At 57.3% G+C, this 27,285-nt stretch overlaps 1 protein-coding gene across 2 annotated transcripts; it reads left to right on the forward strand.

The window, feature by feature from the left end:
* The first annotated feature begins 290 nt into the window (after positions 1-290).
* WNT4 (Wnt family member 4) lies at positions 291-27,285 on the forward strand. 2 transcript variants are annotated; one of them, XM_081145153.1, is made up of 5 exons: positions 291-531; positions 14,293-14,528; positions 23,261-23,350; positions 23,440-23,582; positions 24,289-27,285. In XM_081145153.1, the coding sequence occupies exons 1-5, from the start codon at positions 455-457 to the stop codon at positions 24,754-24,756; spliced, it is 1,014 nt and encodes a 337-aa protein (XP_081001279.1). In that variant the 5' UTR covers positions 291-454; the 3' UTR covers positions 24,757-27,285. The 2 variants fall into 2 exon arrangements, with proteins under 2 accessions (XP_081001279.1, XP_081001278.1); XM_081145152.1 differs by having other exon boundaries at positions 293-531; positions 23,219-23,350.

Genomic DNA, 27,285 nt, shown 5'->3' on the forward strand with positions numbered 1-27,285 from the left:
AGCCGGGCGTGTCTGCAGCGGGCTCGGGCCCCAAGTCCTCCCGGGCGCCGCGCCGGGAAGGCCCCCGGAGAAGCCCAGTCCCGCGGGCCAGGGCGGCCGCTACCGCCGCCGCTCCGGCCCGCCCCCGGGGGGTGTCCCGGGCCGCTGGGCCCGCCCAGGTAACCCCATCCTCGGCCCGCCCCCGGCCCGCCCCCCCGCCGCCCGCCCGCCTCCGCCGCCGCCGCCGCCGCATCCCGGCTCTGGGGCGGCGCTGACAGTCTGGTCCGCGCCGGGCAGCGGGCGCAGCAGCGGGCAGGGCTGCCGGCAGGCACGGAGGCAGAGCCCCGCCGCGCGCGCCCCGGCCCGTGCCCGGCGCTGCACCCCAGCCCGCCCGCGGGGTGCCCACCTGCCGCCCCGACGGGAGGCCCCCCGCGGCCGCAGGCGCTGCCCAGGGCCGGGCGCCCGCGGCGGCACCATGAGTCCCCGCTCCTGCCTGCGTTCGCTGCGCCTCCTGGTCTTCGCCGTCTTCTCGGCCGCCGCGAGCAACTGGCTGTAAGTCGGGCAGGGACCCGGCGGGGCCGGGCGGGGGCCGGGCGGGGCGGGGCGGCGGCCGCGGGGGCGCCCGGCAGGTGTCTCGGTCGCGGGACGCGAGGCTCGCCCGCGCTCTCCGCTGCCCGGGCCTCCCTCTGGGCACCCCTTCTGCCCCGTCAGGCTCGCAGCCCGGAGGCGACAGGGGTGGCGGCGGCGTCCGCACCCACAGGCGGCCTGGGGCGCCGGAGAGCGCGAGGGGCGCGAGCGTGGGGCGGACCAGGGGCGGGGTGTCGGGCGCGGGGCGCAGCCCGGGCCGGGCTGACAGGTCGCCGAGGCAGCCCCCGTCGGGGACGGACCCCGCGTCGCGGCCGCAGGTTCACCCGGAGACGTCCAGGCTCGAGCCCCGCGCGCTGCGGGCCGGGCGGGAGGCGTGCAGGGACCTGTCTCTGCGGGGGGGCGGGAGCCAGGGCGCGCAGGAGAGAAGGGACCGGGGCGCGGGCCTCCGGGAGCCCGTGGCTGGCGCTGGCGGCCCGGGTTCCCCCTGGGGCGGGAGGAAACTCCGTGGGGCCCTTAAAGAGGACAACAGCCCCCCGCCTCTTGGTTTCTCGCCTAAGGAGGGAGGGGTGGTGGCTGCCGGTGACCTGTCTGTCTGTTTCTCTCTGAGGAGGGCCTGACTCTGTCCCTGTGAAGGGACAGAAGGTTGACTGGGCGGTGTGGGGGTCTCTAAAGGGATGAGCTTGGGTGAGTGAGCCCACGGGGAAGCGAGAGGACCCAGGACTCCCTCGCCATCCCCCCTCAGCGACTACTGCCCGGGCTCCAGGCTTACCCCCGCCCCGGGCGCTGCCCCATCCTCTGTGGGCAGCCAGTGGGGAGCCAAGCTCCAATATTGATCTGAAAAGCATGAGGTGGGAAGGGGGTTAGCCAACAGTGTAGCTGGGGTTTCCATGGAGACGGCGGGAGAGGAAAAATTCTCTCTGCATCAAGACCAAAGAACAAATATCTCCCATGAAATCGCCCTGAGTGTCCAATGGCTGTTGCTATGAGGTCATTACGGCCGGTCGGAGCCCCGCGGGCTGGAAGGATAGTGCTCGTTGGGGTCCGAGCCGCCCAGGGCTTGGGGGACGGAGGTGATGTGGAATTCTCCCAGCTGTTGGGAGCGAGGACTCTGAGGCCGCCTGAAGTGGCTGCAGAGCTTTTGTTTTTCTTGGAGCCTTAATTTGATTAACACTTCAGGGGCAGTGGCACAGTGTACAGAAACCAGGGCATCACCACGTCCTCCCACTGCCCCCACCCTGCGGACCAGCCCCCTGAGTGGGTATGAATCACAGAGCTGAGGAGGGGAGCCTATTTGGACTTGGGGGAGTCTGGGGTCCCTGGAGCTGACTCTTGGAAGCACCGGTTCAGAGCTGGGTCTCCACAGTGAGCGGGACCATCAGGAAGAGTGAGGACTGGGTCTGACAGCCCAGCGAAGGGCCCCGAAGGGGCAGAGGGAAATGGCAATTCCAGGGTCTGACCCAGGCCTTCGGGGCAGAGAGTGGCACCCACAGTGGAAAGTCCTTCAAGAGCATCTGGTGTTTGGGCTCAATACAGATAAGGAAACTGAGGCCCAGGAGGGGAAGGAAGCTACTTGCCCAAACTCAGAGCTAAGAACTGAGCCCAGGTGCTTTGACTCCCAGGCAGTGACATATCCCCTTCTCTGGAGCTGTCCCAAAGTTGAGCCAGTGTGGCTCAGGTGGTGTCACATCCAAGCCCAAAATCCCAGCCCCAGCCATGGGGAATTCCAACAGCTCGGTTCTCATACTCGCGCCATGGAGGGGGGGTGAGGAGGGCGGCCTAGAGGGAGAAGCAAGGTTGGCAAACCTGTTCTCTGCGAAGGACGGCGATGGTTCAGGTTGCCACGGAGCAGTCTCTGGATGACCCCGCTCACTCCTGCTCCACCTTGGGCTTTGGGCTTCCAGCCAAGGGTTTCTGCTCAGCCCAAGGCAGAAGGAACAGGGACTCCCCAGGACCCTAACCCAACCAGAGAGGCTGTGATAGAGAAGAGATCTCTGGGCACATCCAAGACTGGGTCATTTGCCATGAATTATCACCCTCCATCCCCAGGCCAGGGACTGTCAGCTCTGGAGGAAACCCATGTCACAGCCTGGGCTTCAAGGAGCTTGGGGTCTAGAAAGAAAGACAAGATGAAGGCAAAACCACGAATGGGTGGGCAGTGTATGTGTTGTTGCTGGCAGAGGAAGGGGTTAAATGTGAGCTGGAGCAGTCACAGTATGGGGGACTTGGCCTGGAGGTTAGAATCGTGACAGTAAGAATAATAATTACAGTAGCTTCCACGGTACTCTCCAAACCCTGACATCTGAGTCCCATTCCCCAGATGAGAAGATCGGGGATCACAGAGGTAATTGCCCAGAGTCACCTAGCTAGTAAATGGCAGAAGGATCTGATCCAAAAGCTGCTTCTAGAAGGAAAAGCTTCAGGCATGGTGGCTGGCACTGTGTCTTTTCAAGTGTGAGCCACGCTGGAGGTCTGGCCCCAAGAGGGTGGCTGGCAGCACTCTCAGAGGGGCAAGGCCTGGCTGTCCTCTCCCCTTCTAGTACCTGAAGTCCAGGGGCGGCTGGCTGGCCTGGTGCAAGAGCCAGTGTTGTCTGTTGTCTCAGAAGGGCGGGTGGCCTGGCAGGGAGGCCAGGTGTCCCGCTGTGTGCAGCTGTTGGACAGGAGGAAGCCTGGAGCTGGGAGGGCTCCGCGGCCTGAGGCCTGGGCAAGCCCAGAGAAGCTGGAAGCTGTTGATTAGACTTGTGTCTGGCACCCGGAGAGAGTTGACAGCTTGTGGCAGCTCCCACCACTGAGGGAGGGAGGGAAGGAGGGAGGGAGAGAGGGAGGGAGGGAGGAATGGATGGATGGATGGATGGATGGATGGATGGATAAAAACAGTCCATCGGTGGATGGCCTAGACTCTGCCACAGACTTGGGCTCAGAAATGTCTCTAAATGTTCCCCCAGGCAATGGGGCTGTGCTGGGAGCTGGGAGACTGGGGTTCCATTCCCAGCACTGTCCCACATGTTGGGTGGCCTTGGGTGGGCCTATTCCATCCTCGGGGCTGTAGTCCTCAGCAGAGGAATGAACCCCAAATGGAAGTACTGTGAAGAGTTAGAGAATAGATGAGCTAAGGTTTCATTATTGTGGATTTCCCGAAGGAAGGCAGTGGTGCACTGAGCTGAGGTCCCAGCAGAGACCAGCTGGCAAGGGCAGGGAAGTCCATGCTGCACTCAAAGACAGTCCGGCAGAGTGGCTAAGAACTGGGTCTCCAAGATGACAGAGAGCCCACACTTCCATCCAAGTTCTGCCACTGACCCGCTAAGTGACCTTGGACAGGTTACTCAAACTTTCTGAGCCTTAGGTTCCTCATCTGCAAGATGGCACCCACCCTTGGGGGCCTGTGAGGCAGGAGGGAGGCCACACATGTAGCATCTGAGCACAGTGCCAGGCACACCAAAGGAGATGGCACTGCTGCTGCTGGAAGCTGAGGCTGCCATCAGTGAGATGGGACAGTGTCCCTGTTTACAGGGGTGGTGGAGAGAACAGGCCTCCAGGTTTCTCCCAAGCCCCATTTCCCCCAGACTTTTCTGTCCAGGTCCTGTGGTCTTACACAGGCCAGATAGGTGGGGTTTAGGCTGCCACCTGCCTGTTCTTCAAGCAGGACCCCTGCAAGAGCCTCACAGAGTGAGGGAGGCCCAGCCTGGCCCCCAGGCAATCCTGCTGGCCTGAGGAGTTGTTGCTGGGACAGCCCCTTGGTGCCACTGGGGGAGACACCATATCCCTCACCAGATCTGGCTTCCCACAGGTGCACCTCTCCCAGCCGAGCTCCCATGCATCTGCTCGCCCAGCCTGCTATGTGACTCCCTTGGCCATGGGCAGAATGAGGCCTGGCACTCTGGGGACAATTCGCTGGGCCAGGTGTGCATGCAAAGCCAGCCCAGGTGTCAGTGCCAGCCCCACAGGTAAAGGTGTGGCCTGTCTTCCCCAGGAAGTGTCCCCCTAGTCCCTGTCTGAAAAGAATACCTCTCTCCCTTCTAAATAGTAAAAACCCATCCCCTTGGAGATCCTCTAATGGCTCTGGGCATTGACTCACAATCACTAACACACACACAGCCCTTTACAGTTGACACCAGGATTTCTCAGAGCACCCATTGGTATTTGGGGCCTGTCCTGTGCATTGTGGGATATTTAGCAGCATCCCTGCCCTCTACCCATTGGATGCCAATAAAAAAATGTCTCCAGACATTGCCAGACATCCCCAGTGGGGCAAAATCAGCCTGGTTGAGAAGCAGCAGTTTACAAAGCCCTTTCGCACCCATCACTCTGTTGGAACCATATAACCTCTTCCCCTCCCTTGTTCAGAGGAAGGAGACTATATTCTTTCCAGTCCCACTTCAGTGGCCCAGAGGTGCAATGACTTCCCAAAGGACATTCTGAAAATCAGAAGCCGGTACTTGAAACTGACTCTCTCTCTCATGTCCAGGTCTCCTGGGTTTTAGTCCCAGGAGAACTATTCTGCATTATATACACCTGTCGCCCAGCAGCATGGCTGCCGCTTCTGCGTGGTTATCAACGGAAGGGGCCGAGGCTGTGGCATGAACACCTCTCGCACCCTCGGAGTGCCTGACACGCGTCTGACACGCAGTCGGTACTCAGTCAATATTTGATGGATAAAGGAAGGAAGGGCTTGTTCCCTCCAGAGGGCTTTAAGTTGTGGTCAAATGGTGCCCTCTCTTCAGAGACCTCGAGTAGGAGGGAGGTTCCACTCTACGTCCCTGAGTCTCGGGTGATGCTAAGATGCGCCAAAGTGGGTGTCGGGGAGTGTGGCTGTCACCCAGCAGATCTGGCCTCAGCTCCCCACCGAGGGCACACCCCTCAGGGCCCGGTTAAGTGCTGTCTCTCCCTCACCCTTCACTGCAGGGCCCCAGGACCAGGCTCTGCCCGAGGGGCTTGCTCAGGCGGCAGTCACGACCCAGCTGTCTGCTGTGGCTTGACTTTCTTCCCTCAACCCGGGATTAGCAATTGAGCAACTCAGCAAGCATCTGACAAGACAGTGCTCCCCAAACCTGTTGAAACTCGCCCAACTCAGGCCCTGTGGGTGCGTTTGGAAAGCTGAGCATTTGCACCAAGCCTCCTCTCCTTGTTCCCCCCTCTGGGAAGAAAGGCTTGGCCTGAGCCAACCTGGCACAGAGTTGGCCAGGGAACCACTAATGGGGGCGACAGCTGCACATCATTGGCCCCTCCAGTCACCCCCACTCCAAACAAGCTTGCAAGAGCCTCCACGGGTTAGCTCGGCAAACTCAGCTGGAAGGCCGAGCTGCGACCCCACGGTTGCTGTCCAGATTTCCACAGGAGTTGCCAGGTTTTATCTCTGAGCCCTGAACTGCTTCTTCTGTGATTCAGCCAAACCCAGGAGATGGCTCGCTCCCTGCCGTGACCCCACCAGCTCCCCTTCCCCATCCAAACCCCTCTCCACCTCCCACGTCTCCTGGCAAACTTGAAACCAGTCTCTAAGAGTTCCCTGGCCAAGTCAGAACCCCCGCAGTGGAGGGGACCTGGTCTGAGGAGAGAGGGGGAGGGAGGTGGGTGGAAAGAGGGAGTGATGTGTCCCGGGAGGGAGAGAACCTCCTGACAGCTCACAGCTCAGGAGGGAGCTTTGGAGAGGCCCATTAGAAGCAGCAGGAAATTGCTGATGAGACTAGAGGGGCCTCTTTACTGCTGTGACTAAATGGTCCTTTCAGACCCTCTTTCTCACTCTGCTCACACACAAGCCCTATCACACAGGACCAGGTCCCAGGAGCTCTTCCCTGAGAGCTGGGCACCACCGGGTATTCCTCCTGAGTCAGGGATGCCCAGCTATGCTGGCACCCAGGCAGAGAGGGCAGAATCCCAGCCATCAGAGTGAGAGGGGCTCAGAGATGATCAGCTCACCCCTCCCAGGACAGAGCCTCCAAGCAGGGGAGGGCCTGCTGGGCCCCATTCAGTCATGGCAAACACTTATTTGTCAAGAGCTGCTCCATCAGGCTCTGTGCTAGGCACTTGGAGACACATAGCACATTAGTGGCAGAGCTGGAACTCCATCCCAAGTCTCCTGACTTCCCAGGACTTTCTCTGTAGCAAATGAAAGCAGATCTGCAGCCCCACACCCCTGGCCATACTCTCTGCTGGAGGCAGTGAACTACTGGAGCAAGGAAGGAACCAAGGTTTTCCCATCTGCCCTGTTGGGGCGAGGCCTTTAGAAGGGACCCACCAAGGCCAGAGAACTCACTAGAAACCTGGGCCACCAAAGCAGGAGTCACTCCAGGAAGCAGGGCTGGACAGCTCAGCTAGGGTCTCCCCCATTCTCCTCGCTCCCCACCCTCAGGGCTCCTTCAGTGGAACTAGGGAGCGCAGTTCAGCTTTCAGTGGCCCAGTGCTACAAGGGCAAGAAAGGCCCTCGGGACAAGGGGCGGGTAGGTCTTTGCAGGGGAGAAGCTCTCTGCTGGCAAGTTAGGGGGCATGGCAAGGTCAGAAAGTGCCCTAAGTTTGACAGCCACTCACCCCCACAAACGCACCTGCCCCCGGGAGAGAAGGAAGGTTCTTGCCCTCTGGCACAGTGCAGGGCCATCCAGGCTCCGGCCTGAGTGGCCACTTCCTAGCCCTGAGTCAGCCACCAGCTCCCCTGGGAACAAATACTGTGAGATGGGAAATGGGGGGAGTCAGCTCCCAAACAGGAAGTGGGGGCCCTCAGGAATGAAATGTGGGGAGCTGGGACACCAGGGCAATGGAAGTAATGGAAACTGGGAAGCCAAGAGACAGAAAATAGGGGTGCTGAATCTTCTGAGGCCCGGGAGTAAAGAGAGCTAGGGATCCCAGGAGACAGGAAGAGGGGACTAGTGCCCTAAGGTGCAGGAGTGGGGACTTGGGCTCCTGAGGAGGCCACATCTCCCCTCCCCCCAACTGAGAAAATGCACTTGGAGCAAAGAGAACTGGGCCTGGGCACTGAGAACTCCAGAGTTATGCTAAAACTGGGCAGCACCCACTGCCCCATGACCACTAGGAGTATCGCCGAGGCTGGCCCCTCCTCACTGGCTGCCCCTCCAGGGGTTTCAGGCCAGTGGCAGCAACTTCTTTCGTGGCCCTGAAAGCTGCGGAGACCACAGGCCCAGACACTGTCCAGGCAGCCGTGTAACCACGGAGGCATCTTCCTGCCCAGTGCCCCTCACTCCTACAAGCAGCCAGGCACCTTCACTGTAGCGCAGGAAAGACATGGGGTTCTGGAAAGACTCAGCAGTGGGAGAATGAAGCCACGTCCTCCGGTCCTGTCCATTGATGCCAAGCCTTCATGCTTTCTGTACCCTGGGCCATCTTTGGAGCCTGATCAGCCGGCCCAGGCTTAGGAGCCAGAGTGACCTCTTTTCAAACCCGGACCACCCCTGACTGGCTGCATGGCCTTGAACACATGTCTCTGAGCCTCAGATTTCTCATCCGTAAAGTGGAGGGGATAATACCCTCCTGGCCAGCACTGAATGGGTGCAGTAAGGATACATTAAAGCGTGTGACTGTTTGAAGAGCACAAGTGACAGGGGAAGTAAGGTGCCTCTCTTCCAGTCATCTAGTCCCACAAATGGTTTCCAAGTGCCCCGAGCACACCTGAGCTTGTCCTGGACACCTGCTGACCTGCCCTCCTCACCCCAGTGTCCCCAGCTCCTGATCTCCTAACAGCACCCCACCCCACCCCCCGTCTCTCATACTCCCGGTCCCTGAAGGATACAGATGATGGGCCAGAAGCACCAGGAAAACACGTTCCCTAACTCTACATACTCCGTCTGGAGATTCTGTCAAGTCTGCGGTTGGGATCGAGGCTGAAGTGACCCACTATTCCTGATGGGAGTGTGTCTTCCCCTAAACGTGCTCAGCTGAAAAAAGTGCTGGGAACCCAGGCCTAAGAAGCTGACAGAGCTGAGCAAAGAAGACAAGCGAGCAGAGCTGGTCTGAGGTCCAGCAGGGGGTCCAGCTCAAGGGGCTCTGAAGAGGCTTTGAGATGGCGGCGATGATGACTGCGATGATGGTAGACATCCTAATAATGATGCTAATATAATAAAGTTGCCAACAGGGGGAGAGTGCCTACTATGTGAGCAGTTAATTCACTTAAGCCTCCTGCGATAAGAACTATTCTCCCCATTCTGTGGATGAAGACACTGAGGTTCAGCCACGCTCATTAACTTGCCTCAAGTATCATGGAGATGAGATTCTAACCCAGTCTGTCCATCTCCCTGGCACAATGTGCCACACTGCCTACCTAAAACTCTTACTCCCTAAGAGAGTCGGGGACAGGAGCACCATGGGGGAGAGGACAGCAGGATGTTAAGACCAAGAAGGGTACAGAAACATTCAAAGCTCTGAACAATTGGGGGTGTGGTAGGGATCTTGGGGAACCAGGCAGTCCCCTTCCCCCATGAGAACACAGTTCTGGATGGCCCCTGTGTCTCCCTCGCTGTCACCCAGCCCAGCATCTCCCAAGGTGGCTCACTGTTCAGCAGGCACTCGGTTTCCTTGGGACTCCTCCTCCCTCCACTTGGCCTTCCTCCTCCCTGGTGTCGCAGGCAGGACCGCTCCTGAGGAGGCTCTAAATGTGGCCCAAGCAGGCAGGGAGGCCAGAGGGAGGGGGCAGAGAGGCCTGGGCCAGCATCCCAGCCCCCACCTGGACACCCACAGGGCCAGGACCCACGACACTGATCTGCTTGGCCTCCAGAACGCTCCAGCTATTTCCCGTCTCCTGTCCTCTGCACGCGCAGAGGAAGAGCAGGGGAGGAGTCCGAGAGGTGCGGGTTTTCCTCTAGGAATTTGTATATTTTTTTTAAAAAGCAAGCAAACCTGGAAAAGCTTGGGACAAGCCCAGCTAATTTTAGTTTCTAATGAAAACAGCAGGTGGCCGAGAGGATCTGATCTCCCTGGCAGGGCCAGGGCCCTCCAGCCTTGCAGGCTACAGGCACGGGCCGGGCGCGGGGAGGGCCTCCTGGGAGGAGCCTGAAGGACCTGCAGCCCCTGTTGGAGAAGATGGGGCACGAGCTAGCTGGCAGCAGCAGCCGGGGCGGCCCGGGCTGGTGGGGTAACCTGATCGATGGCACGGCTGTGGCTAGAGTCCTGGGTGGCCGGGGCAGCAGGTGGCAAATTGCTAAGCATGTACTCAGCAGTGGCAGGAAGAAGCCTAAACTGGGGCAATGCAACTAGGGCCGGAGAAGCAGCAGGGATGGTCAAGGCCCTCCACAGGCCGGCCCAGCCCAGCGGCAGCCAACACCGATTGTGCCCAGGCTCTCTGTCTCCCCCAGAAATGGCTTATGCAGTCAACATTGGAGCCCAGCCCAGCTCCAGGGTCAGCAAGTGGCATGCGTGTCTCTGGGGGAAAGGTTGAGCCACCTGAGGGTGCAGAGAAGGGGCTCCTGAGGTCCCCAGGACTAGGTGGGCCTAGTCCCTAAGGGTCTCCAAGCCCTCGGTGGACTGAAAAGTAGAAGCTGTCCCCATTGCTGTCCCTCAGCCCCATACACCATTCTCACCAGCCCGGAGACCTCTGCCAGAAGGAGAGCAGAGGGGACCAGTCAGGACGGAGCCCTCTGTTCACACTGCAAGTTTTTATTAGACACTTTTCATGTGCTGCACCCCATGCTAAGCACTGAGGAGACCCCGGGCTGGACATGACACTGAGGGTGGCGTCAGCCCCCGCAGCTGTCAATAGGACAGGTCCACAAGCAGGGTACAGGGGAAAGAGAGGCCCCAGGCAGAGCTGCATTTGCATCCCAAGCTTTGCCATTCAGTAGCTGTGTGACTTTGGGCAAGTCACTTCACCTGTTCAGGCCTCAGTTTGCTCATCTGTAAAACAAGGCCAGATACCCTAAGGATACCAGAACAAGCAAGAAAGGCAAGGGATAGCCTGCGATGCCCAGGGTCCTATCTCTCTCCACCCCATTTCCAGCTCTGGCACCCAGGCCTGCCCAGGCAAGACCCGAGACTCGGGAGAGCCTGGGTGGGGGTGGGGGTGGGGCTGTGCTTTCTGTGGCATAGAAGGGGACAGCTGCTGGGCCAGATAAAGGCAGGGGCTGGGGGTGGTGGGCACTGGTGCCAGCTGTGGGGGCAGAGATGCTCCTCAGCGGAAGAGGTTTCTCAGCTTCTTCCTGGAAGCTGTCCCAGTGAGTCACGGCCGTGGCAGCCTAGCAGCTCACCCCTAAATCCCTAATACTGTTATTTCAGCCTATCTCTCCTTGTTGAACTCTGAGCCTAGGGAGAGGGGGTAGGAGGCCCCTCCAGTCCATCTCATTCCTCATTCAGTGGAGCTCCATGTATCAGCCTGGCATGGGTCCAGGAGGCCTTTGAGGCTTGGAACCCCCCCATCCGAGTCTGTATAAGGAGAGCTGCCCACTATGACAGTGGGAATGGCCACTCAGACCCACTGGGTTATTGTACCCACGAGGAGACAAGCTCCGAGAGGGGTGGGGACTTGCCCAAGGTCACACAGTGGGTTGGTGGCTCAGGCAGGCCTCCCTATCCTGCTCACCCTGCCCTTGAGCACCTTCCTTCACCAGATGCCAGGACCCAGCACAGTTCGACCTGACCCCTTGGCTAGACGCAGAGTGCGTATAGGTTGAAATGGGGATAAGCCAGCTCTGTGCCCCCATGTCACAGAGGACATAGGGGTCCCCACCCTTCTCCAAGAGGCCAACCCTGCGTGTGAGCAGGAAAGGATCCAACTTGAGGCCCAGCTTCTTGTCCCCTCAACTGTGGCCTCCCAAACATCGACCTGGCCCACAGCCAGTAGCTGAGCTCTTGGCGCCCCCTGCAGGCCAAGAGTGCCAGGTAGACTAGCTCCATAGGGGACCCCTTCCCTCATCTGTAAGAGGCAGGGGAGCACCCAGGCAACACTGAGGAGCCAAGTGGTTCCCTCGCCTTCCAGATGTACCTTCCCCTTGCCCCTCAGCCATCTTCCCACCCTGTGCCCCTCTGAGAGACTCAGGCTTCTGCCAGGACACAATCAGTCTTTGTGCATCCACTAGATAGGACCTGGTAGAGAGGACAGGGGAGCCCCAGGAGGCAAGGGGAGGTTGGCCTTCCCCAGCCCGAGACCAACCACTTCCCACTCGGCTGTACTGCCAGGGGAGGGAGAGATCCTTACAATCACAGTGCACCCACAATGTACCCAGCTCAGAGCCAGATGCAGCAGCCACATCAAATCACATTAATTTCTCCCAACAGCCCCCTGGGACAGGAACCATTATCTCCACTTCTAGATAAATAAAGCCAAACTCAGACTGGCCCCCCAGCCAGGAGGCTGAGGCTGCAGTGAGGACCAAAGTGGGTCCCAGTATCAGATCTCCCTCAGGTGGAGAAGGAAACATCCCCAGTGGTTACCCCAGAGCTTCCCCTGAAGTGCTCTGCAGGCCTGTGCCAGCCTGGCTTCCCAGCTGCTCCTGGGAACGTGTTAAAAGCCCAGATGCCCACCTGGAGCGGGGCCCAGGCACCTGCACTTTCAACGAACCCACAAATGTTTCGACGCACAGCCAGGTTTGAAAACCATCACTCTGGTCCAACCCACATGCCTGACAAATAGAATCCAGCTGCTGCTCGCACACCTCCAGGGATGGAGAGCTCAGCGACAGCAGGCAGCCCGCCGACTGCGCCTTGGCTGTCATCCTTAGGTTGAACGAGCCCAGCTCCCTGCAGCTTCTGCCCACTGGTGTCAGTTCTAGTCCTTGAGCCACAATGTCTCTTCTAATGGCTTGGAAATCAGGCAAAACCAGGTTCGAGTCCTGGCTCCGCTTCTTACTATCTGTGTGGTTTTGCCTACAAGGCGAATTGCTAACCTGTCTTGTGCCCCAGTTTCCTCCTCTATAAAATGAGAATTTGCTGTCTTGCTGAAAGGCTAAATGCAATAATGGAAGCAAAGTACTTAGCCCCTCACTAATTTCCATAAAAGTTTGCTATTTTTATTATCAACATCATAAAAAACTTCCTATATTTTAATAGGGTTTTCTGTGTACTTTTCTATTGGGTCACCATTCGATCGTCCACTCCTTTGTTCAGCAAACAGTTGTTGAGTTCCTGCCCTGTTGTTGCCTTGGGCTCACATCAGACCATCTTTTACATACAACATCCCTTTTGCCTCTGACAACAGTTCTTGATTTAGCCAGAACCAGTGGTATCTTCCCCACATTACAGATGAGGAAACTGAGTCCCCAAAACAGTCACCTTCCCCCCTTAAGTCTTTTTTGGACAAAAAATTTGTGGCTTCCCTTACAGGATGCAATAGCATCTTCACCCCCACCCTCCAGAAAGCTCCCCCAATCGGGTTTGCTGGCCAAGCCCCTTGGGGGGAAGAGGTCCTGGTTCACTGTAGAGTTGGGAGCAGGACACTCACTGTCTTGTTCACAGGCTGAGGCTGAGGGTACAGCCAGGGTCTAAGTTTCCTCCTGGGAGGTGGTGGAAAGGCCCCTGTCCCTCTCTGTGCCCGTCTGTAAAATGAGGGGTCTGGACCAGACCACCTCTCCAGGTGTGTTCCTTAAGTCTATGGTTCTCTGTACTCTGCTGCTCCCCCAAGAGCCCAGAAGGCAGCCCCGGGTGGCCCTGGCCTGGGAGGTGAGAAGATGCATCTCTCACTGAGCATGTGGGAGGCAGGGAAAGGAGAGGAGGCCTTCCAGAGCTCTCCTCCCATCATTAGGTTGCCACTTGAACACCTACTATGTGCCAGGAACACCTGGACCAGGGACAGATTGAGGGGCAGCAGTTACAGCACAAGTCAAGCCTCCTGGTCAAGATCACAAAGTGTCTGTCATTAGATGAGGCAGAGCCTTCGGGGCCCCTCAACCCACCATGGAGGAAGACAGGCAAGGGGAAGGCCCTTGGGGTTTGAAGGAGTTTGAGGCTCAGCTCTGGCACTTGCTGTCTGTGTCCCCTGGGGCACATCACCCTCGCAGCCCTCATTCTAGCATCCATATAATGGGCATAATAATTATCACCTCATAGATCTGGGGTAAGGATGCCCCAGAATGAACTGCCTGTCACCTTGCACAGCACATAGTAGGTGTTCAATGAACAGTAGTGCTCTCTCTTGTCCTCCACTGAAATGGATGCATTAAAGCCTCTTCTCCGCACATGTCCCTGGTCCCAGAGTTTCTTGAATAAATGATCTCATCGAGGTTGTGATCCTCGCCAGAACCCTGAGGTGGAGCCAGCATGGTCACCCCATCTTCAGGCTATAAAAACCCAAGGGGCTGAGGAGAGCATGGCATGCTTGGTTTTTGAAGACTCCCTTGCCTGCCACCGCTTGTGTGCTGACCATCCCCAGTCCTCCAGCCCTGCGCTGCCTTCACTGTCCCACCCCCAAGTGCTGCAGCACTGATGCTGGTCTCCATCTGGTGGCCCTGGAATGTGGCTGGCAGTGAGGATCTTGGCTTTGCAGCCAGAAGGTGGGCTTAGGTCACTAGGGTCCCTGCCTGGGGGTGGGAAAGAGAGACACCAGAGCAGATAGTGACTCCCAGCTAGAAGGCATTTCAACTGAGGCAGAGGCCTTCTCATGGGAGACAGCACTTCCCCCCTCCAGCCCCAAGAGCTAGACAAGACAGCCTGTCACTGGATCCAGACAGAAGCTGACAGCCAGGACCCACGCTGGGACAAGTCGGCTCCCAGAGACCTGGGCTGGGCACGGCCTGGTCTGGGAGTGGACAGAGGAGGGGCGGGGCTCTGCATGGCATTCCACCCCTGCCACCCTCTCCCCAGGTACCTGGCCAAGCTGTCCTCGGTGGGGAGCATCTCAGAGGAGGAGACATGCGAGAAGCTCAAGGGCCTGATCCAGAGGCAGGTGCAGATGTGCAAGCGGAACCTGGAGGTGATGGACTCGGTGCGCCGTGGCGCGCAGCTCGCCATCGAGGAGTGCCAGTACCAGTTCCGCAACCGGCGCTGGAACTGCTCCACACTCGACTCCCTGCCTGTCTTCGGCAAGGTGGTGACGCAAGGTGAGGGCGGGGCTCGCAGGGGTGCTGGGGGCCAGCAGTGCGGGGGGTGGGTCCTCCACCAGGGGACCCTGGAAGAGACTGCCACTTCCTTGGGTGGGGAATGATATGCTCATTAGTCACCAGACTGTTCAGTCATTTATCAAGTAAAAACAGCACCCTGGGCCTGCGAGGGCACAGGGTGCAGGTGGAGGGGACGTGAGAGGGGCTGATCCAGGCAGGGGAGCTCGGGCTGGGGGGCCATCAGTGCTGGGCAGCACTCTACAGTGTGCAGTGCCTTCATCCCTGGAGCTACCATCCAGTGTTACAAAGGGAGAAATCGAGGCTCAGACAGGGGCTCCTCGGGGGGTCAGCAGCAGAAGCAGAATTCAGCGCTGGGCTGCAGACATGGGCTGTTTCACCTTAGCACTTAGCCTCTCCTAGGGAGCCCATCCCAGTCACATGTTCCTTTGACGACACATATTGAGAGCCTCACCAAGCCCAGCCCTGAAACAGCACCAGCTCCTGCCCTCCTCGGCTCTCAGCCAAGTCAACCACCACAGCTCAGTAGGGCTTGCACACTGATAGCAGTAACTAGGGACCAGATGCTGTTCAAAGTATTTTAACTCACCTGGCCCTTTATTACAAAATAGGCCCCCATGTTACAAAAGAAGAAACTGAGGCACATAGAGGTTAAGTAACTTGCTAGAAAGTGGCAGAGCCAGGACTTGAGCCCAGGCAGTCCAGCTCCAGGGTGTTGCTCTTATTCATGATGAAAAAACGCCGTGATGGAGGGGACATGGGAGTGGGAGCAAAGGGTGGACCTCTCCTCTGGCCAGAGCTGGGGCTCAGAGAAAGCATTCCCAAGAAGGTAAGCCCTCAGCTGAGACCAGAAATAGGAGAAGGCATGAAGCCAAAGGACGGTGGGCCAGGGCATAGAGAACGTTCCATGCAGCTAGCTGGAAGGCTCCTTGAGAGGTCAGCGGGTCAAGCCTCTGCCCTCGAGGAAGTGCTCGAAACCAGCTGCCTCTTCTACTTCCTGAGCATGAAACTGACACTCCGGAGCCACCAACAGTCGGTGGGGCCCTAGGACTTGCTCAGGCAGCAGGAAGGCGTTGCCTGGGCCAACCTTTGTCTTGGCACCTGTGGTCCTGGACAGCTAGGGCTGCTGGGCTTGTGGCAAACCATTTGGATGTTGTTGGAAACCAACTGTGATAGAAATTTGGAAGCCATTCTCCTGGGAGCTGGCAGAAGCCAAAAAGGCACGGTCATGCTTGGCATTGCTGAACATTGCTGCTTGGAAAAGAAGCTGAGATCCAGGGAGTGGCCTGGGAGCAGAGGATTTCCCGGGACGATGGTGCCACTACTGAGGGCCAGGGCTGCCTGTTCGATGAGGCCCAGATACTAGGCTCAAATAACAGACGCTGAGCATGGGGAGCTCCTCTTACACAGTAGGTGTTTGGTGTTTTGGGTGGACTAGTGGGTAGGTCAGCAGGTGTCAGGTGCCAGGCCCTTTCAAACCCCCAGGCCTCTGCACATGCTGTGTCGTCTACCCCAAACACCCACTCCCCCCGTTCTCCACCAACTCAGCAGGTCCCTCCTCCAGTCTTCCCAGCTCCTGCAAGCAGGTGGTTGCTTTTCCCTCTTGGTCCTAAAGCTCTTCGTTCATGCTGGGGTTTCCCCCTGATTTTTTTGTAATATTTTGTTTTGAAATAATTTCAAACTTACAGAAAAGTTGCAAAACTAGTACAAGGAATTGCCATATACACTCTACCTAGATTCACCGACTATTCACATTTTAACCCATTTGCCTTTATCAATTTCTCTCTCTCTCAAAACACACACACACACTTTTATGTTCACACAGCTTTCGTTACTCCTTCCAGACTGAACTGTGATGCCTGTCTCCCCACCCACTCCCTGTCCCTAAGCCTCCAGCTCTTCCAAGGCAAGGGTGATGTCGCATTTACCTGTTTCCCAGCACATGGCAGAGCCTGGCATGCAGGAGACAGTCAATGGATGTCTTCCAATGACAGGAAGTGAGTCAGGGCAAGGACTGGAAGGGGCCAAGAAAGGCAGGCATGGGTCAGTGCTGGCCTGAAGCCAGTGAGGGACCCCATTCCTCACCTGTGCTTCTGATGGGAACTCAAGAAGGGACCCAGCCCTCACTCAGTAAGTTTGGGAAGACACTGAGAATCCTATTGAGCTTGGCTGGAACTTGCTCCAGATTAATTAGAGTGGCTCGGTCAAGCATCCTGTCCCCTCCGGGCTGAAGCAGGGTGCCCTCCCCCCAGGCCCACCACACCTGCAGTCGTGTCTTCAGGAGTCTATCTTCCCTCCAGCCATCTCCTCATTTTTGTATCTTTCGTTTTCTTCCTGAGTAAAATTCCTCTTGGAGAAGTCTTCATTTGGCTCCACTGAACAAGGGGAGAAGGGACTGGTCCACCCCGAGGCCAAAGTTCTGCTCACAGAAGGTGCAGGGGTCGATGAGGCAACGGGAGGGAGCCCATGGCAAGCGCTGACCTTGAGCTGTGACTTCACTCCTCCGAGCCCGACATCCTCACCTGTCGGTGAGCCTGGCAGGTGCACTTACCTCATAGGGTTGTCACGAAGGTTCAGTGACATAATGTGTGGCAGCACTTAGTGTAGACCCTGACCCAAGAAGAGCCATCCGTCATCACCAGCTGCTGTCGTTTTTGGCTGCGGTAGCAGCAGCAGCCGGCCTGGGCAGGCCTCCCTCACAGCCCCCAGCTCTGGGAATTGGGGGGCTTGGCCAGTACCACATTCATGAGCTGCCTGGCTGGGGTCATGACCTCAGACACAGGAGAGGCCAAAGCTAACAGATGGCCCCCAGAGCCAGGAACCCCTGTTTGTCGAGGGCCTCCTGTGTGCTGTCCGCAGAAGCTCACACTGCCTCTGCAAGTGTGTAGTAATGTTCCTGTTTCACAGCTGAGGAAGGGGCTCAGCAAGCAGACGGGACCTGCCAACTCTTGGCTGTGACATCTCGAGTGAGGTCCTTCCATCCCTGAGCCTCACCATCCTGATCCCTGTAAAGTGGGGACAATCCCAGAACCAACCCCTTGGGACCCCCATCAGGATTCAAAGATACAGGGCATCTGAGGGCTGACTGGCACCCACAGTGACCCCCCCCCTTGGGCTCTCTTACTGCCCGAAGCCTCCCAGCCTCCAAGTCTGCACTCCCCCACCCCTAACCCCACCCCCACCCCACGCAGCAGAGGCCCCCTGCTTCTGTCCTACTGAGGCAAGACAGATGGTGAAATAATGGTGACTTGTGAGGACAGTGTGTAAGTTAGGGCCATGCTGTGTGCTCTAGGCTGAAAATCTACCAGAAATTTGGTAAAATTGGTGTCTGGGGAAGCCAGGAATGGCGGCGGGTAGGTGGCAGTTCTTGGCTGAGCAGGCGTTAGCATTAGCAGGTGTTAGCAGGCCAGGTGCGGGATGGCCTCCATGAGCCTCAGCCCGCACCTGATGAGCAGCACCTGCGCATCTCAGGTAACTGATAAATACTTGTTGAGTGAATGAAAAGGGGTTGAGGATGGGCGGGGACACCACAGAGTCCAAAGGTTGGAGGTGGCTGTGAGGATGGGGGGCGGTTCTCAGAGTCACTGGCCTGAGCAGGACCTGGAGGGCAGATAAGACCATGCAGACTCCTCTTCTGCTTCCCTCCACCTGTAGACAACGCCAGGCCTCCCCTGCATCTGCATCTCACTCTGTGACCTTGATCAAGTTCCTGTCCTGAGAAAAGGGGCTCAGTGAGCACTGAGGCCCCTTTAGGCTCTGGCTGCCAGGGGTGGGAGGGGATGTGGTGCACTGGCCGTAGCAAAGACGCAAAACCAGGCCCATCTTCCCATCCGCATGTGTCTAACATCATCCAAGACACCTGACTGTAACCTGGGGCTGGATTTCAGAATTAACACTTTTCAGTCCTGGGCAGTGACTCACTAAAGCCTGTGTTCTCATCTTTGTCAATATTGGCATCACGTTGGGCTTAATGAAGGAGAGAACATGCCTTCCTTCTGGGCGACCTCTCGGGCCAGAACTTTTGCTGCCATCAGATCATTTATGGGTGGGGGGTGGGGGGTGGGGAGTGGGGGCTGGTTACCGCCAGAGACATTCTGCCACTGGGAGTTCCTTGAGGTCGAATTTGCCTCTGCACCCCCCAGTGTATAGCATATGGCGTCGCTCACAGCAGGTGATCAATAAACATTTGGTGAGGCAGCAACAGGAATGGTCTCTGCCCTAAGGAAGCTTTTAGCCCAGTGGCAAAGGCATGGTCAACCGACTGGCCTCCATAGTGCACAAGCCCCCCCAGGGTTTGTTAGCAAATGAATAAAGTGGCATTAATCACCCAACAGTGAGTCTCACTATAACTACTACTATGTCTTGAGCACCTACTAGGTACCAGGGACTAAACTAAGCACTTTCCCTACTTTACCTCATTAGATTTCCAGAACCACCTGATGAGGTCAGTACTGTTATCAACCCCATTCTATGACAAGAAAGCTAAAGTCACACATCTAGGAAGTGGGAGCGCCAGGACTCGATCTCAGGCCTGCCTGGTGAGCGTCCCTGCTCTTTCCCAACCCCACCTGTCTCCAAGCTGCTGTGCGGGGCCCACTCTGTGCCCAGCCTTGTGCTTCCTGCTAGAGAAGTATGCAGGACGGACAGCCTGGCCAGACAAGCACACAAGACACTTAGAAGATAAAATGGTCTGTGACCCCGATCCTGATTGCAAAGGACAGACAGGCCTACGAGAGAAAATCCATGATAGTGGGAGGGAAGTGAAGGAGAAGTGCTGGGTCTGACCTCCCAGGCAGCAGATTTTCTCCATGTTTGAACTGGGGAAATGAGGCTGAGGAAGACTAGTAAGAGTCTCAACATGGCTTTGTCCAGCTCCAAAGCCTTTCCTCTTCCCTGTTCTACATCATCTCTTAAATCCAGAGAGGCTTCCAGGAGGTGATAGGACCAGGACTCGGGACAGGTTGATTTCAAGAAAAGGTGAGCTTTTGCGGATGAGAGAGCAGAGGAAACTGGAAAGACAAGCTGGGGGCAGGGATGGGGAGAGAAGGGGATAATGTCTTTCTGAGGCCAGTGCCTGTCCTGCCCACCTCCCTAGGACTCCCACTGAATCTGCTTTGGAAATATGTGAGGTACGCTGGGCATGGCATTTCCACCAGGACACCAGCCTGGTACCAGGGCATCACCATGTCCATGGCTTCTTTTCCAGCCCAACTCAGCCTCATCTGGTTCTCCAAACACTCCTTCCTGCTAGAATGTCTTTCCTTCTAACTTCTGGGAGAGACGTCGCATGTGACGTCTTGGCCACAGGCTGGCGGAGGGACCCCAGACAAGCCACTGAGCCTTGCTTTTTCCTCCATAGAGCAGAGCTGGAGCCAGCTGGTTAAGGTTGTTGTGAGCCTTAGGCAGCCTACACAAAGGCCCCAGCGCCCTCAGAAAGGGGAGCTGGATCCATAAGACAACTCTGAATTCCCAGCCCCAGGCTGCTTAGCACCTTGGAAAAGATGGCACTGAGGTGGGACCCAGAGGACACACAGGATGTAGACCCGTGGAGTTGGCAAAGGAGGTGCCCTGGGAAGGAGAAAAGGCAGGAAGAAAGGAGCCGGGTGTGGGATGGGCAGATGGCTGTATGGAAAAGGCAGAAGGTTGCAGGGCGGCTGCTGGCACCTTAGAATCCTGCTTTACCCTGGGCCGGCTCTGCTGTCCCAGAAGGACAAAGCCAGGACTGTCTTTCTCCCGCGGCTGGAACAGGCACACGCTGCCCAGGGAGCAGTTATCTACCATGTGGCTGGGGAGCTCCCTTCTGCTGCACTCGCAGGCGCACCGCAATCCTTTCTCTCTCAGCAGTCGCTGCCAGGTGCCCCACTAGGAAGCAAGGCTTCAGTCTGGCACCCAGGCAGAGGGAAGGAGCCAGGAGGGGCCACAGCACTAGAGTCAAAGGGCTGGGACCCAGAGGCAGTTAGAAAAAGCTGCAGGGGCCAGTGCCTTCGGTTTAGGGGCATGGTGGCTTGGCCACATTCTCCAGGCCTTCTGGGGCCTCCTGTGCTGAGCACAAAGGCCAGCTGCTCACCACCCCCCAGTAAAGAACCCACAGAAGGACCTGGGTTTGTCCTACAGCACATGAGATTTAGGGTAGACCTGAGGAAGTCCTTCTTGGCTTCACACATGGGAGGTGGGAAGAGAGTGGCTGATGTATATTCCGGGTGGCTCCGGCTGTGAAGCAGGATATCAAGGTTGGAAGCTCTGGAGCCTGAGTCCCAATTTCGGTTCCACCACTTCCCAGCTGGGTCTTGTTGGACAACTTGCTTCACCACTCAGTGCCTCAGTTTCCTCAACTGTAAAATGAGGGTTAAAAGTCTCCACTTCAGCCCTGACCAGTTTGGCTCAGTGGTTGGAGTGTCGGCCCAAGGGCTGAAGGGCGGGTTTGATTCCTGGTCAAGGGCATGTGCCTGGGTTGCAGGTTCCATCTATAGCCTCAGTCCGGGTGCGAGCAGGGGGCAACCAGTCAATGTGTCTCTTTCACATCTCACATCTCTCTTTCTCCCCCCTTCCCTGCCTCTCTCCTTTCCACTCTCTCTAAAAATTAATGGAAAAAATATCCTCAGGTAAGGATTAACAAAATAAAAAGTCATGCGGGTGTTAGGAGGAGTATATAAATTCCGTGAAGCACTGAGACGGGGCCCAGCACAGAGAAGGGTCTATAAGCTGTAGCTCTACTTACCATCTTCCTCCCAGGATCTCTTCCTCAGGCCCACTCCCAAGCTGAGAAAACCGAGCGTCCTTGTTCCGAGGCTAGGGAAAGGGGGACCCAGAGTCCTGGCTGATGGGTGTTGATTGGGAAATGAGGCAGAGGTCTCCCCGGGCAACCTCACAGGGCGCCCTGCACCCCAGGGCCACGAGCACTCAAGGGAGGAGGTGAGGCGAGGGCTTGGGGTGGGCTGGGGCTGCCTGAGAGCCCGGAGAAGCAAGGGAGAAAGGACCACACTGGGCCAAGAGCTGGGGCCCATGGCCCTATCTCCTGCTTTCCCTTCCCCCTTGGTCTTTGGGGCAAAGAATTGTGCTGGTTCAGGCCTGGAAATACCAGAAATACCAGAAACTAAAGTCGTCTCTCTTTGGGCGGCCACAGCACAAAACCAACCAACATGATCCTGCTATTAACCTCGATTAACTTGGAGAGGATTCCATCTCAGGCTGTCGAGGCCCCCGTGGCCCCAGCCAAGGCCCCTGATGCCAGCCCAAAATGGCCAGGGTAGGGCAGAGGGTGGGCAGTGGAGAGTGGGTGCTGGGCAGTATCCCCAGTTCAAGGGCCGAGCCAAAAGCAAGGCATCCCGAGCCACCAGGGCCTGAGCTGCCCCCACCCCAGCCCCGCTTTTTCTGCTGCCTGTCCTTAGACACGGGCACAGAGGAGGTGATTGTTTCCGTCTGACCACGGCGACTGCTCCCCAGGGCAGCCGAGAGCACAGGCCTGGGTGTCGCAGAGGTAATTGCCAACCACGGGGCCAAAACCTGCCCCCTCCACTCCTGCGGACACAGACGCTCCAGCAAGAGACAGAAGGACAGTCACGGGCACACAGAGGCCCTCACAGGGCCCAGGAGAGGAGCAGAGCCTGTCTGGTCACACTCCCGGCCAGCCATGCACACACGCACCACACTTGCACTACACACACACAGACACACTCCCTCCCACCACCCACACCCCCAGAAAGAGACTCCACAGAAGCTACACCCCCCGAGGCACAGTTCCTAAGAGGATAAAAACACCCATTCAGGCAGGGGGCGAGGGCAGACACCGAAATAGAACCACTGAGAAGTCCTGGGCGGAAGGGAAAGAACAAGCACAGAGGCGGACAGACCTGTGTCTGAGTCCTGGTTCTATCACTTCCTGGCTGGGTGACTGGGACCAAATCACTTCCCCTCCCCAAACCTGCACTGCGCCATCTGTGAAATGGGCACAGATAAAGCTCCCGGTGGCAGAGGGCATGCCCTCATCAGCAGTGATGGAGGTGAACAGTAGAAGCCACTGTGATTACAATTTACACTTAAAGAGATAAAGAAGCAAAACAATCTCAGCAATGAGCCTGGCCTGAGCAGGAAGGGCTGAGGCAGGATCCTGAGGGGGGACGCCTCAGAGCCCAGGGGGAGGCTAGGAAATAGGGACAAAAAGAACACAGGTTTTAGAGAAAGCCAGGAGGGCTGGCAGTGCAGCCTGCTACTTCACAGCTCTGCAGCCTCGGCAAGTCATTCATTCACCTCTCTGAGCCTATCTTCTCTCTCGCAAACGACGTGAACATCACTAGCCTTCTGGAAGGGGTTTTAAGAACAGTAACCCCACAGAAGCTATAAGCAATGGCGCTGTCTTCCTGCTCAACCATGTACCGTGTGACCAGGGACAAGCTGACTGATCTCTCTGTAAAATGGGATGACAGTACTGACCTCATGGGCGCTGTGAGGATGAATGCTTGGCACGTGTCACATCGAGCAGTGCCTAGCACGTAGTAAGTGTCCTTGGCATCCACATGGTGAGAATAATCACCGACAGTGGCACTCCTGGCCTGTGGGAGTTAGATCTCTCATGGGCCTCCATCATTCAGGTCCCATATACCCCTCACCTCTGAAAAGGAGGGTGCAGGGAGGAGCACTGGGACCCAGCCCTGCCCTCCCTCTGCCTCCCACAGGGACTCGGGAGGCGGCCTTCGTGTACGCCATCTCTTCAGCAGGTGTGGCCTTCGCGGTGACGCGGGCGTGCAGCAGTGGGGAGCTGGAAAAGTGCGGCTGTGACCGGACAGTGCACGGGGTCAGCCCCCAGGGTAAGTGCCGGGGGTGGGGAGGCATGAGTGGGAAAGCAGGGGAATGGGCCGTCACTCACCCGTGGCCCCTTCTGCCCACCGCGCCCCAGGCTTCCAGTGGTCAGGATGCTCGGACAACATTGCCTATGGCGTGGCCTTCTCACAGTCATTTGTGGATGTGCGGGAGAGAAGCAAGGGGGCCTCATCCAGCCGGGCCCTCATGAACCTCCACAACAATGAGGCTGGCAGGAAGGTAATGTGGCATTTCTTCTGCCCCCATCACCACTGGGGCATGGGGCTCGGGAAAGTGTCTAAAACACTCTCTCACCCACATGCCACTCAGAAAACAGGCTCCCACCAGCACCAGGCACCTCCCGGAGCGGCAGGGTGGGGAACAGACAGGGAGAAGGCATCACAGAGCAATGCGAGTGGCCCCCCTGCACAGCACACACATCCCCCCACATGCCCCACCCATATTAATGCACGTAGGTGTGCATCTCCATCCCTCTGTCACACACACACACACCTAACAGGTAGCACAGCTAGGATTTGAACCCTGTGCCACAGCAAAGGTCACGTGCTTATCTCTGATACCATCTGCCTTCCTGATGCCTACTCATCAAGGTTCCTGTACAGATTCAATGCAACCGTGTTCTTCCCCATCATGTATGTCACTTGTCACTCACTGTTTCATGACACTGCCCTTTAAAATGTCTCTCCCCTGGCACTATAAGTGCCCCAGGGGCAGGGACAATATCTTCTTCAACTGTCCCCAACACAGCTTACCAGCCCACCATGCATACAGTAGGTGCTTAATACAGAGGAAGCATGACAGTGCATCTTTCTCAGATTCTGTGGCATTCCACCCCAGCTATGCCCCCGCTGTCTGCCGCCCAGTCACCCCTCCCCAGCCTCTCCTGACATCTCCTGATGGTCTCTCCCCTCTGTGTTCCCTGCAGGCCATCCTGACACACATGCGGGTGGAGTGTAAGTGCCATGGGGTATCAGGCTCCTGCGAGGTCAAGACGTGCTGGCGAGCCGTGCCACCCTTCCGCCAAGTGGGCCATGCACTGAAAGAGAAGTTCGATGGTGCCACCGAGGTGGAGCCACGCCGTGTGGGCTCCTCCAGGGCGCTGGTGCCACGCAACGCACAGTTCAAGCCGCACACAGATGAGGACCTGGTGTACTTGGAGCCCAGCCCAGATTTCTGCGAGCAGGACATGCGCAGCGGTGTGCTGGGCACCAGGGGCCGCACGTGCAACAAGACGTCCAAGGCCATCGACGGCTGTGAGCTGCTGTGCTGTGGCCGCGGCTTCCACACAGCACAGGTGGAGCTGGCCGAGCGCTGCAGCTGCAAATTCCACTGGTGCTGCTTCGTCAAGTGCCGGCAGTGCCAGCGGCTGGTGGAGCTGCACACGTGCCGGTGACTGCCGCCCCGCCCACGCCAGCAACCACCTAGTGGCCCGGGAAGGCCGATAATTTAAAGTCCCCCACCACCTACCCCAAAAGATACTGGTTATATTTTTTTGTTTTGGTTTGGTTTTTGGGTCCTCATGTTATTTATTACTGAAACCAGGCAGGCGACCCCAAGGGCACCAACTGGGGTCTCCCTGAAGCCTGGGCCTTTGTGGCTGCCACTGACCAAAGGGACCTTGCTCATGCTTCCAGCTGTCCACATGTGGCTGCTGCTGACCACTCAGTTGTTATCTGTATCCGTTTTTCTACTTGTAGACTTAAAGTGGGTAACAGGAGTGTTACAGACACGTGCCTACTGACCCTGCCATTTAGGGAAAGAGGTGGCCCTATGGCGGGGGGAAATCGGTGCCATTTTGCTGGAAGTTGCACCCCCACACATACACATGGCCCCCTGGCAGCTTCAGCCTGGTAGCCTTGTCTTTTCAAGCCCCCTGGAAAGGGAATGGGCAGATACCAGGTCAAGCGTAAAGGGTTAATTTCAGCCCTCCATGAGCAGCTAGAGGTTCAATTTCTGTGGGACCTTCCAGGAAGGAAGAGCAGGTGAGATGAGGGCAAGAGAAGGCTACAGTGCCACCCTAGAGCCTATCCTGCCTGGAAAACCCCCTCAGAGAGGGAAAACCCCCACTCCTTGGTCCCTTCCAGGCAGGAGTATAGCCTGCCATCCTGGATCAGAGATCTCAGCAGGGCCTTTGCAGTGGCACCCCCCTGTGAGTCTCCTCACAGTGCTGCTCCTCCGTGGAACTGAGAATGGAAATCTCTCACACACATAGAGAGCAAAGAGCCCTGTAAAAAAGCCCTCTCCCAACCATTATTTCCTTCAACCAAACTTACTGAGCAAATACTACGTCTAGGCCCTGTACTGGGCCACCTCACTGGATGATCAGAAGACAGGGATGCTCATGCCCATTTTACAGCAGAGAGGGCAGTGCCCAGCCGGTACCAGAGCAAACAAGATGCAGAGCGAGAGCCACAAGAGCCATCCAGCCAAGGCTCCTCCTGGGGTACTGCACCCAAAGGCCCAGAAACTGCAGGTCTTCTTGGGCCTGAGCTTTGGGGAAGGGGCTGTGGTTGGAGGAAGAGGGGCCGCAAGGCAGTTGGTGGCATAGACCACAGGCTGAGCTAGAGTCCACATGGTTCCTGAGGGCAGAGCAGGCTCTGAGGGACAAGGTGGACAGATGTAAGGCACTACTGTCCCTGGGTACCACTGGTACTGACGAGTCCCCCCAAGACAGCATCAGCAGCCCGGGCCTGGCCCTGCAATCCAGCCAAACCATCAGAAGTCCAATACAAACTTCTGAGAGCAAGACAAGCACACAGCAAGACCTAGCCTGACCCAACTGCTTCTAGGGTAGGCTCCCAACCACCAAAGGAAGTTGCTGCCAGCCCAGTCTCCAGGCTTCCCCCACATTAGGGATCTAGGCTCCTTGTTTGAGGTCTTGAGCTCTGGGATCCCCATTGGAGGTTCTCAGACCCCAAGCTCTTGGCTCCAGGGTTCAACATCTGAATCAAAGTTCCAGATTCAGAATATAGGCTCTGGACTGTAGAAGCTCTCCAGGCCTTGTGGTTTGTGCCTCCTGATGTTGGCTCCCTCAAGAAGAGGTCAACACTCTTGGCCTCCAGCCAAGCTCTCTGCTCAATGTCCATCCAAGAAGGCCAAAACCAAGCGAGATGCTGGAGCCACATTCGCATGTGGGGATAATCTTGGGGCAGGCAGGCTCTGATGTGGATGAAAACTGAGCCGACTATGTCCCCACAGCTGCCCAGCTGGGCTCGCTGCTCCTCTGGCGGGCTCTGGTCAGCTGTCTGCTCAGTGCCAGGGAAAATACTATCCCTCACTGGCAGAGGCCAGGCCCAGACAAAAGAAACAGTAGGGACCCCTCCTCCTCCAGAGATAGGGCTGAGCCACTCTCCCCCACCCCTAAGTCCTATCCCCAGAGCCAGAGGAAAAGTAGGTCCAGGCTGAATGCTGGGCACTGCCCCAGGAAGAAGGGAGAGGGTCTGTGCCCATTCACGGGCTTTGCCTTTCCACCTGCCAGGGGGCTCCTTAAAGCTGATCCTCCTGGGGCTCTGAAGGGTGTACTTTGGTGAAGCTGACTAGGTTCTAAGAGCCTCTGCCCAGCCTGACCATCACCATCACCAGCACCCCGAATGCCAAAGGGATCCTCAGCCACAGGAAAATGGAGCTTCCTTGGACACGCCCTCCTCCAAACTGTCCCAAAGAGGAAGAACCAGCACAGGCCTGACATAGCCCACCCACTCTGGAAGCTGGCCAGAGGGTCCAAGTCCTGCCCCAAACCTTCACTAAACTTGCCACAGGCAAAGGTGATGTCCTCCAAGGTCTCGGGCTGGATGAGCCCCGGCTCTGGATGCTGCTGCCCCTCTGCTGCCCCATCCCATCCTCCAATTTTTATACTAGGCTCCTTGCCATTGTGACATCCCCATGAAATAGTCTGATGCACGATAAAATGATTATTTCTTTA

Source organism: Miniopterus schreibersii (assembly GCF_964146895.1).
Source record: "Miniopterus schreibersii genome assembly, chromosome: 8".
Classification (NCBI taxonomy): Eukaryota; Metazoa; Chordata; class Mammalia; order Chiroptera; family Miniopteridae; genus Miniopterus; species Miniopterus schreibersii.

Coding starts and splice junctions, on each gene's coding strand:
- WNT4 (XM_081145152.1), top strand. CDS start 455: ATGAGTCCCCGCTCCTGCCTGCGTTCGCTGCGCCTCCTGGTCTTCGCC. Junction 532..14,292: donor GCCGCCGCGAGCAACTGGCT/GTAAGTCGGGCA, acceptor CCCTCTCCCCAG/GTACCTGGCCAAGCTGTCCT. Junction 14,529..23,218: donor CGGCAAGGTGGTGACGCAAG/GTGAGGGCGGGG, acceptor TGCCTCCCACAG/GGACTCGGGAGGCGGCCTTC.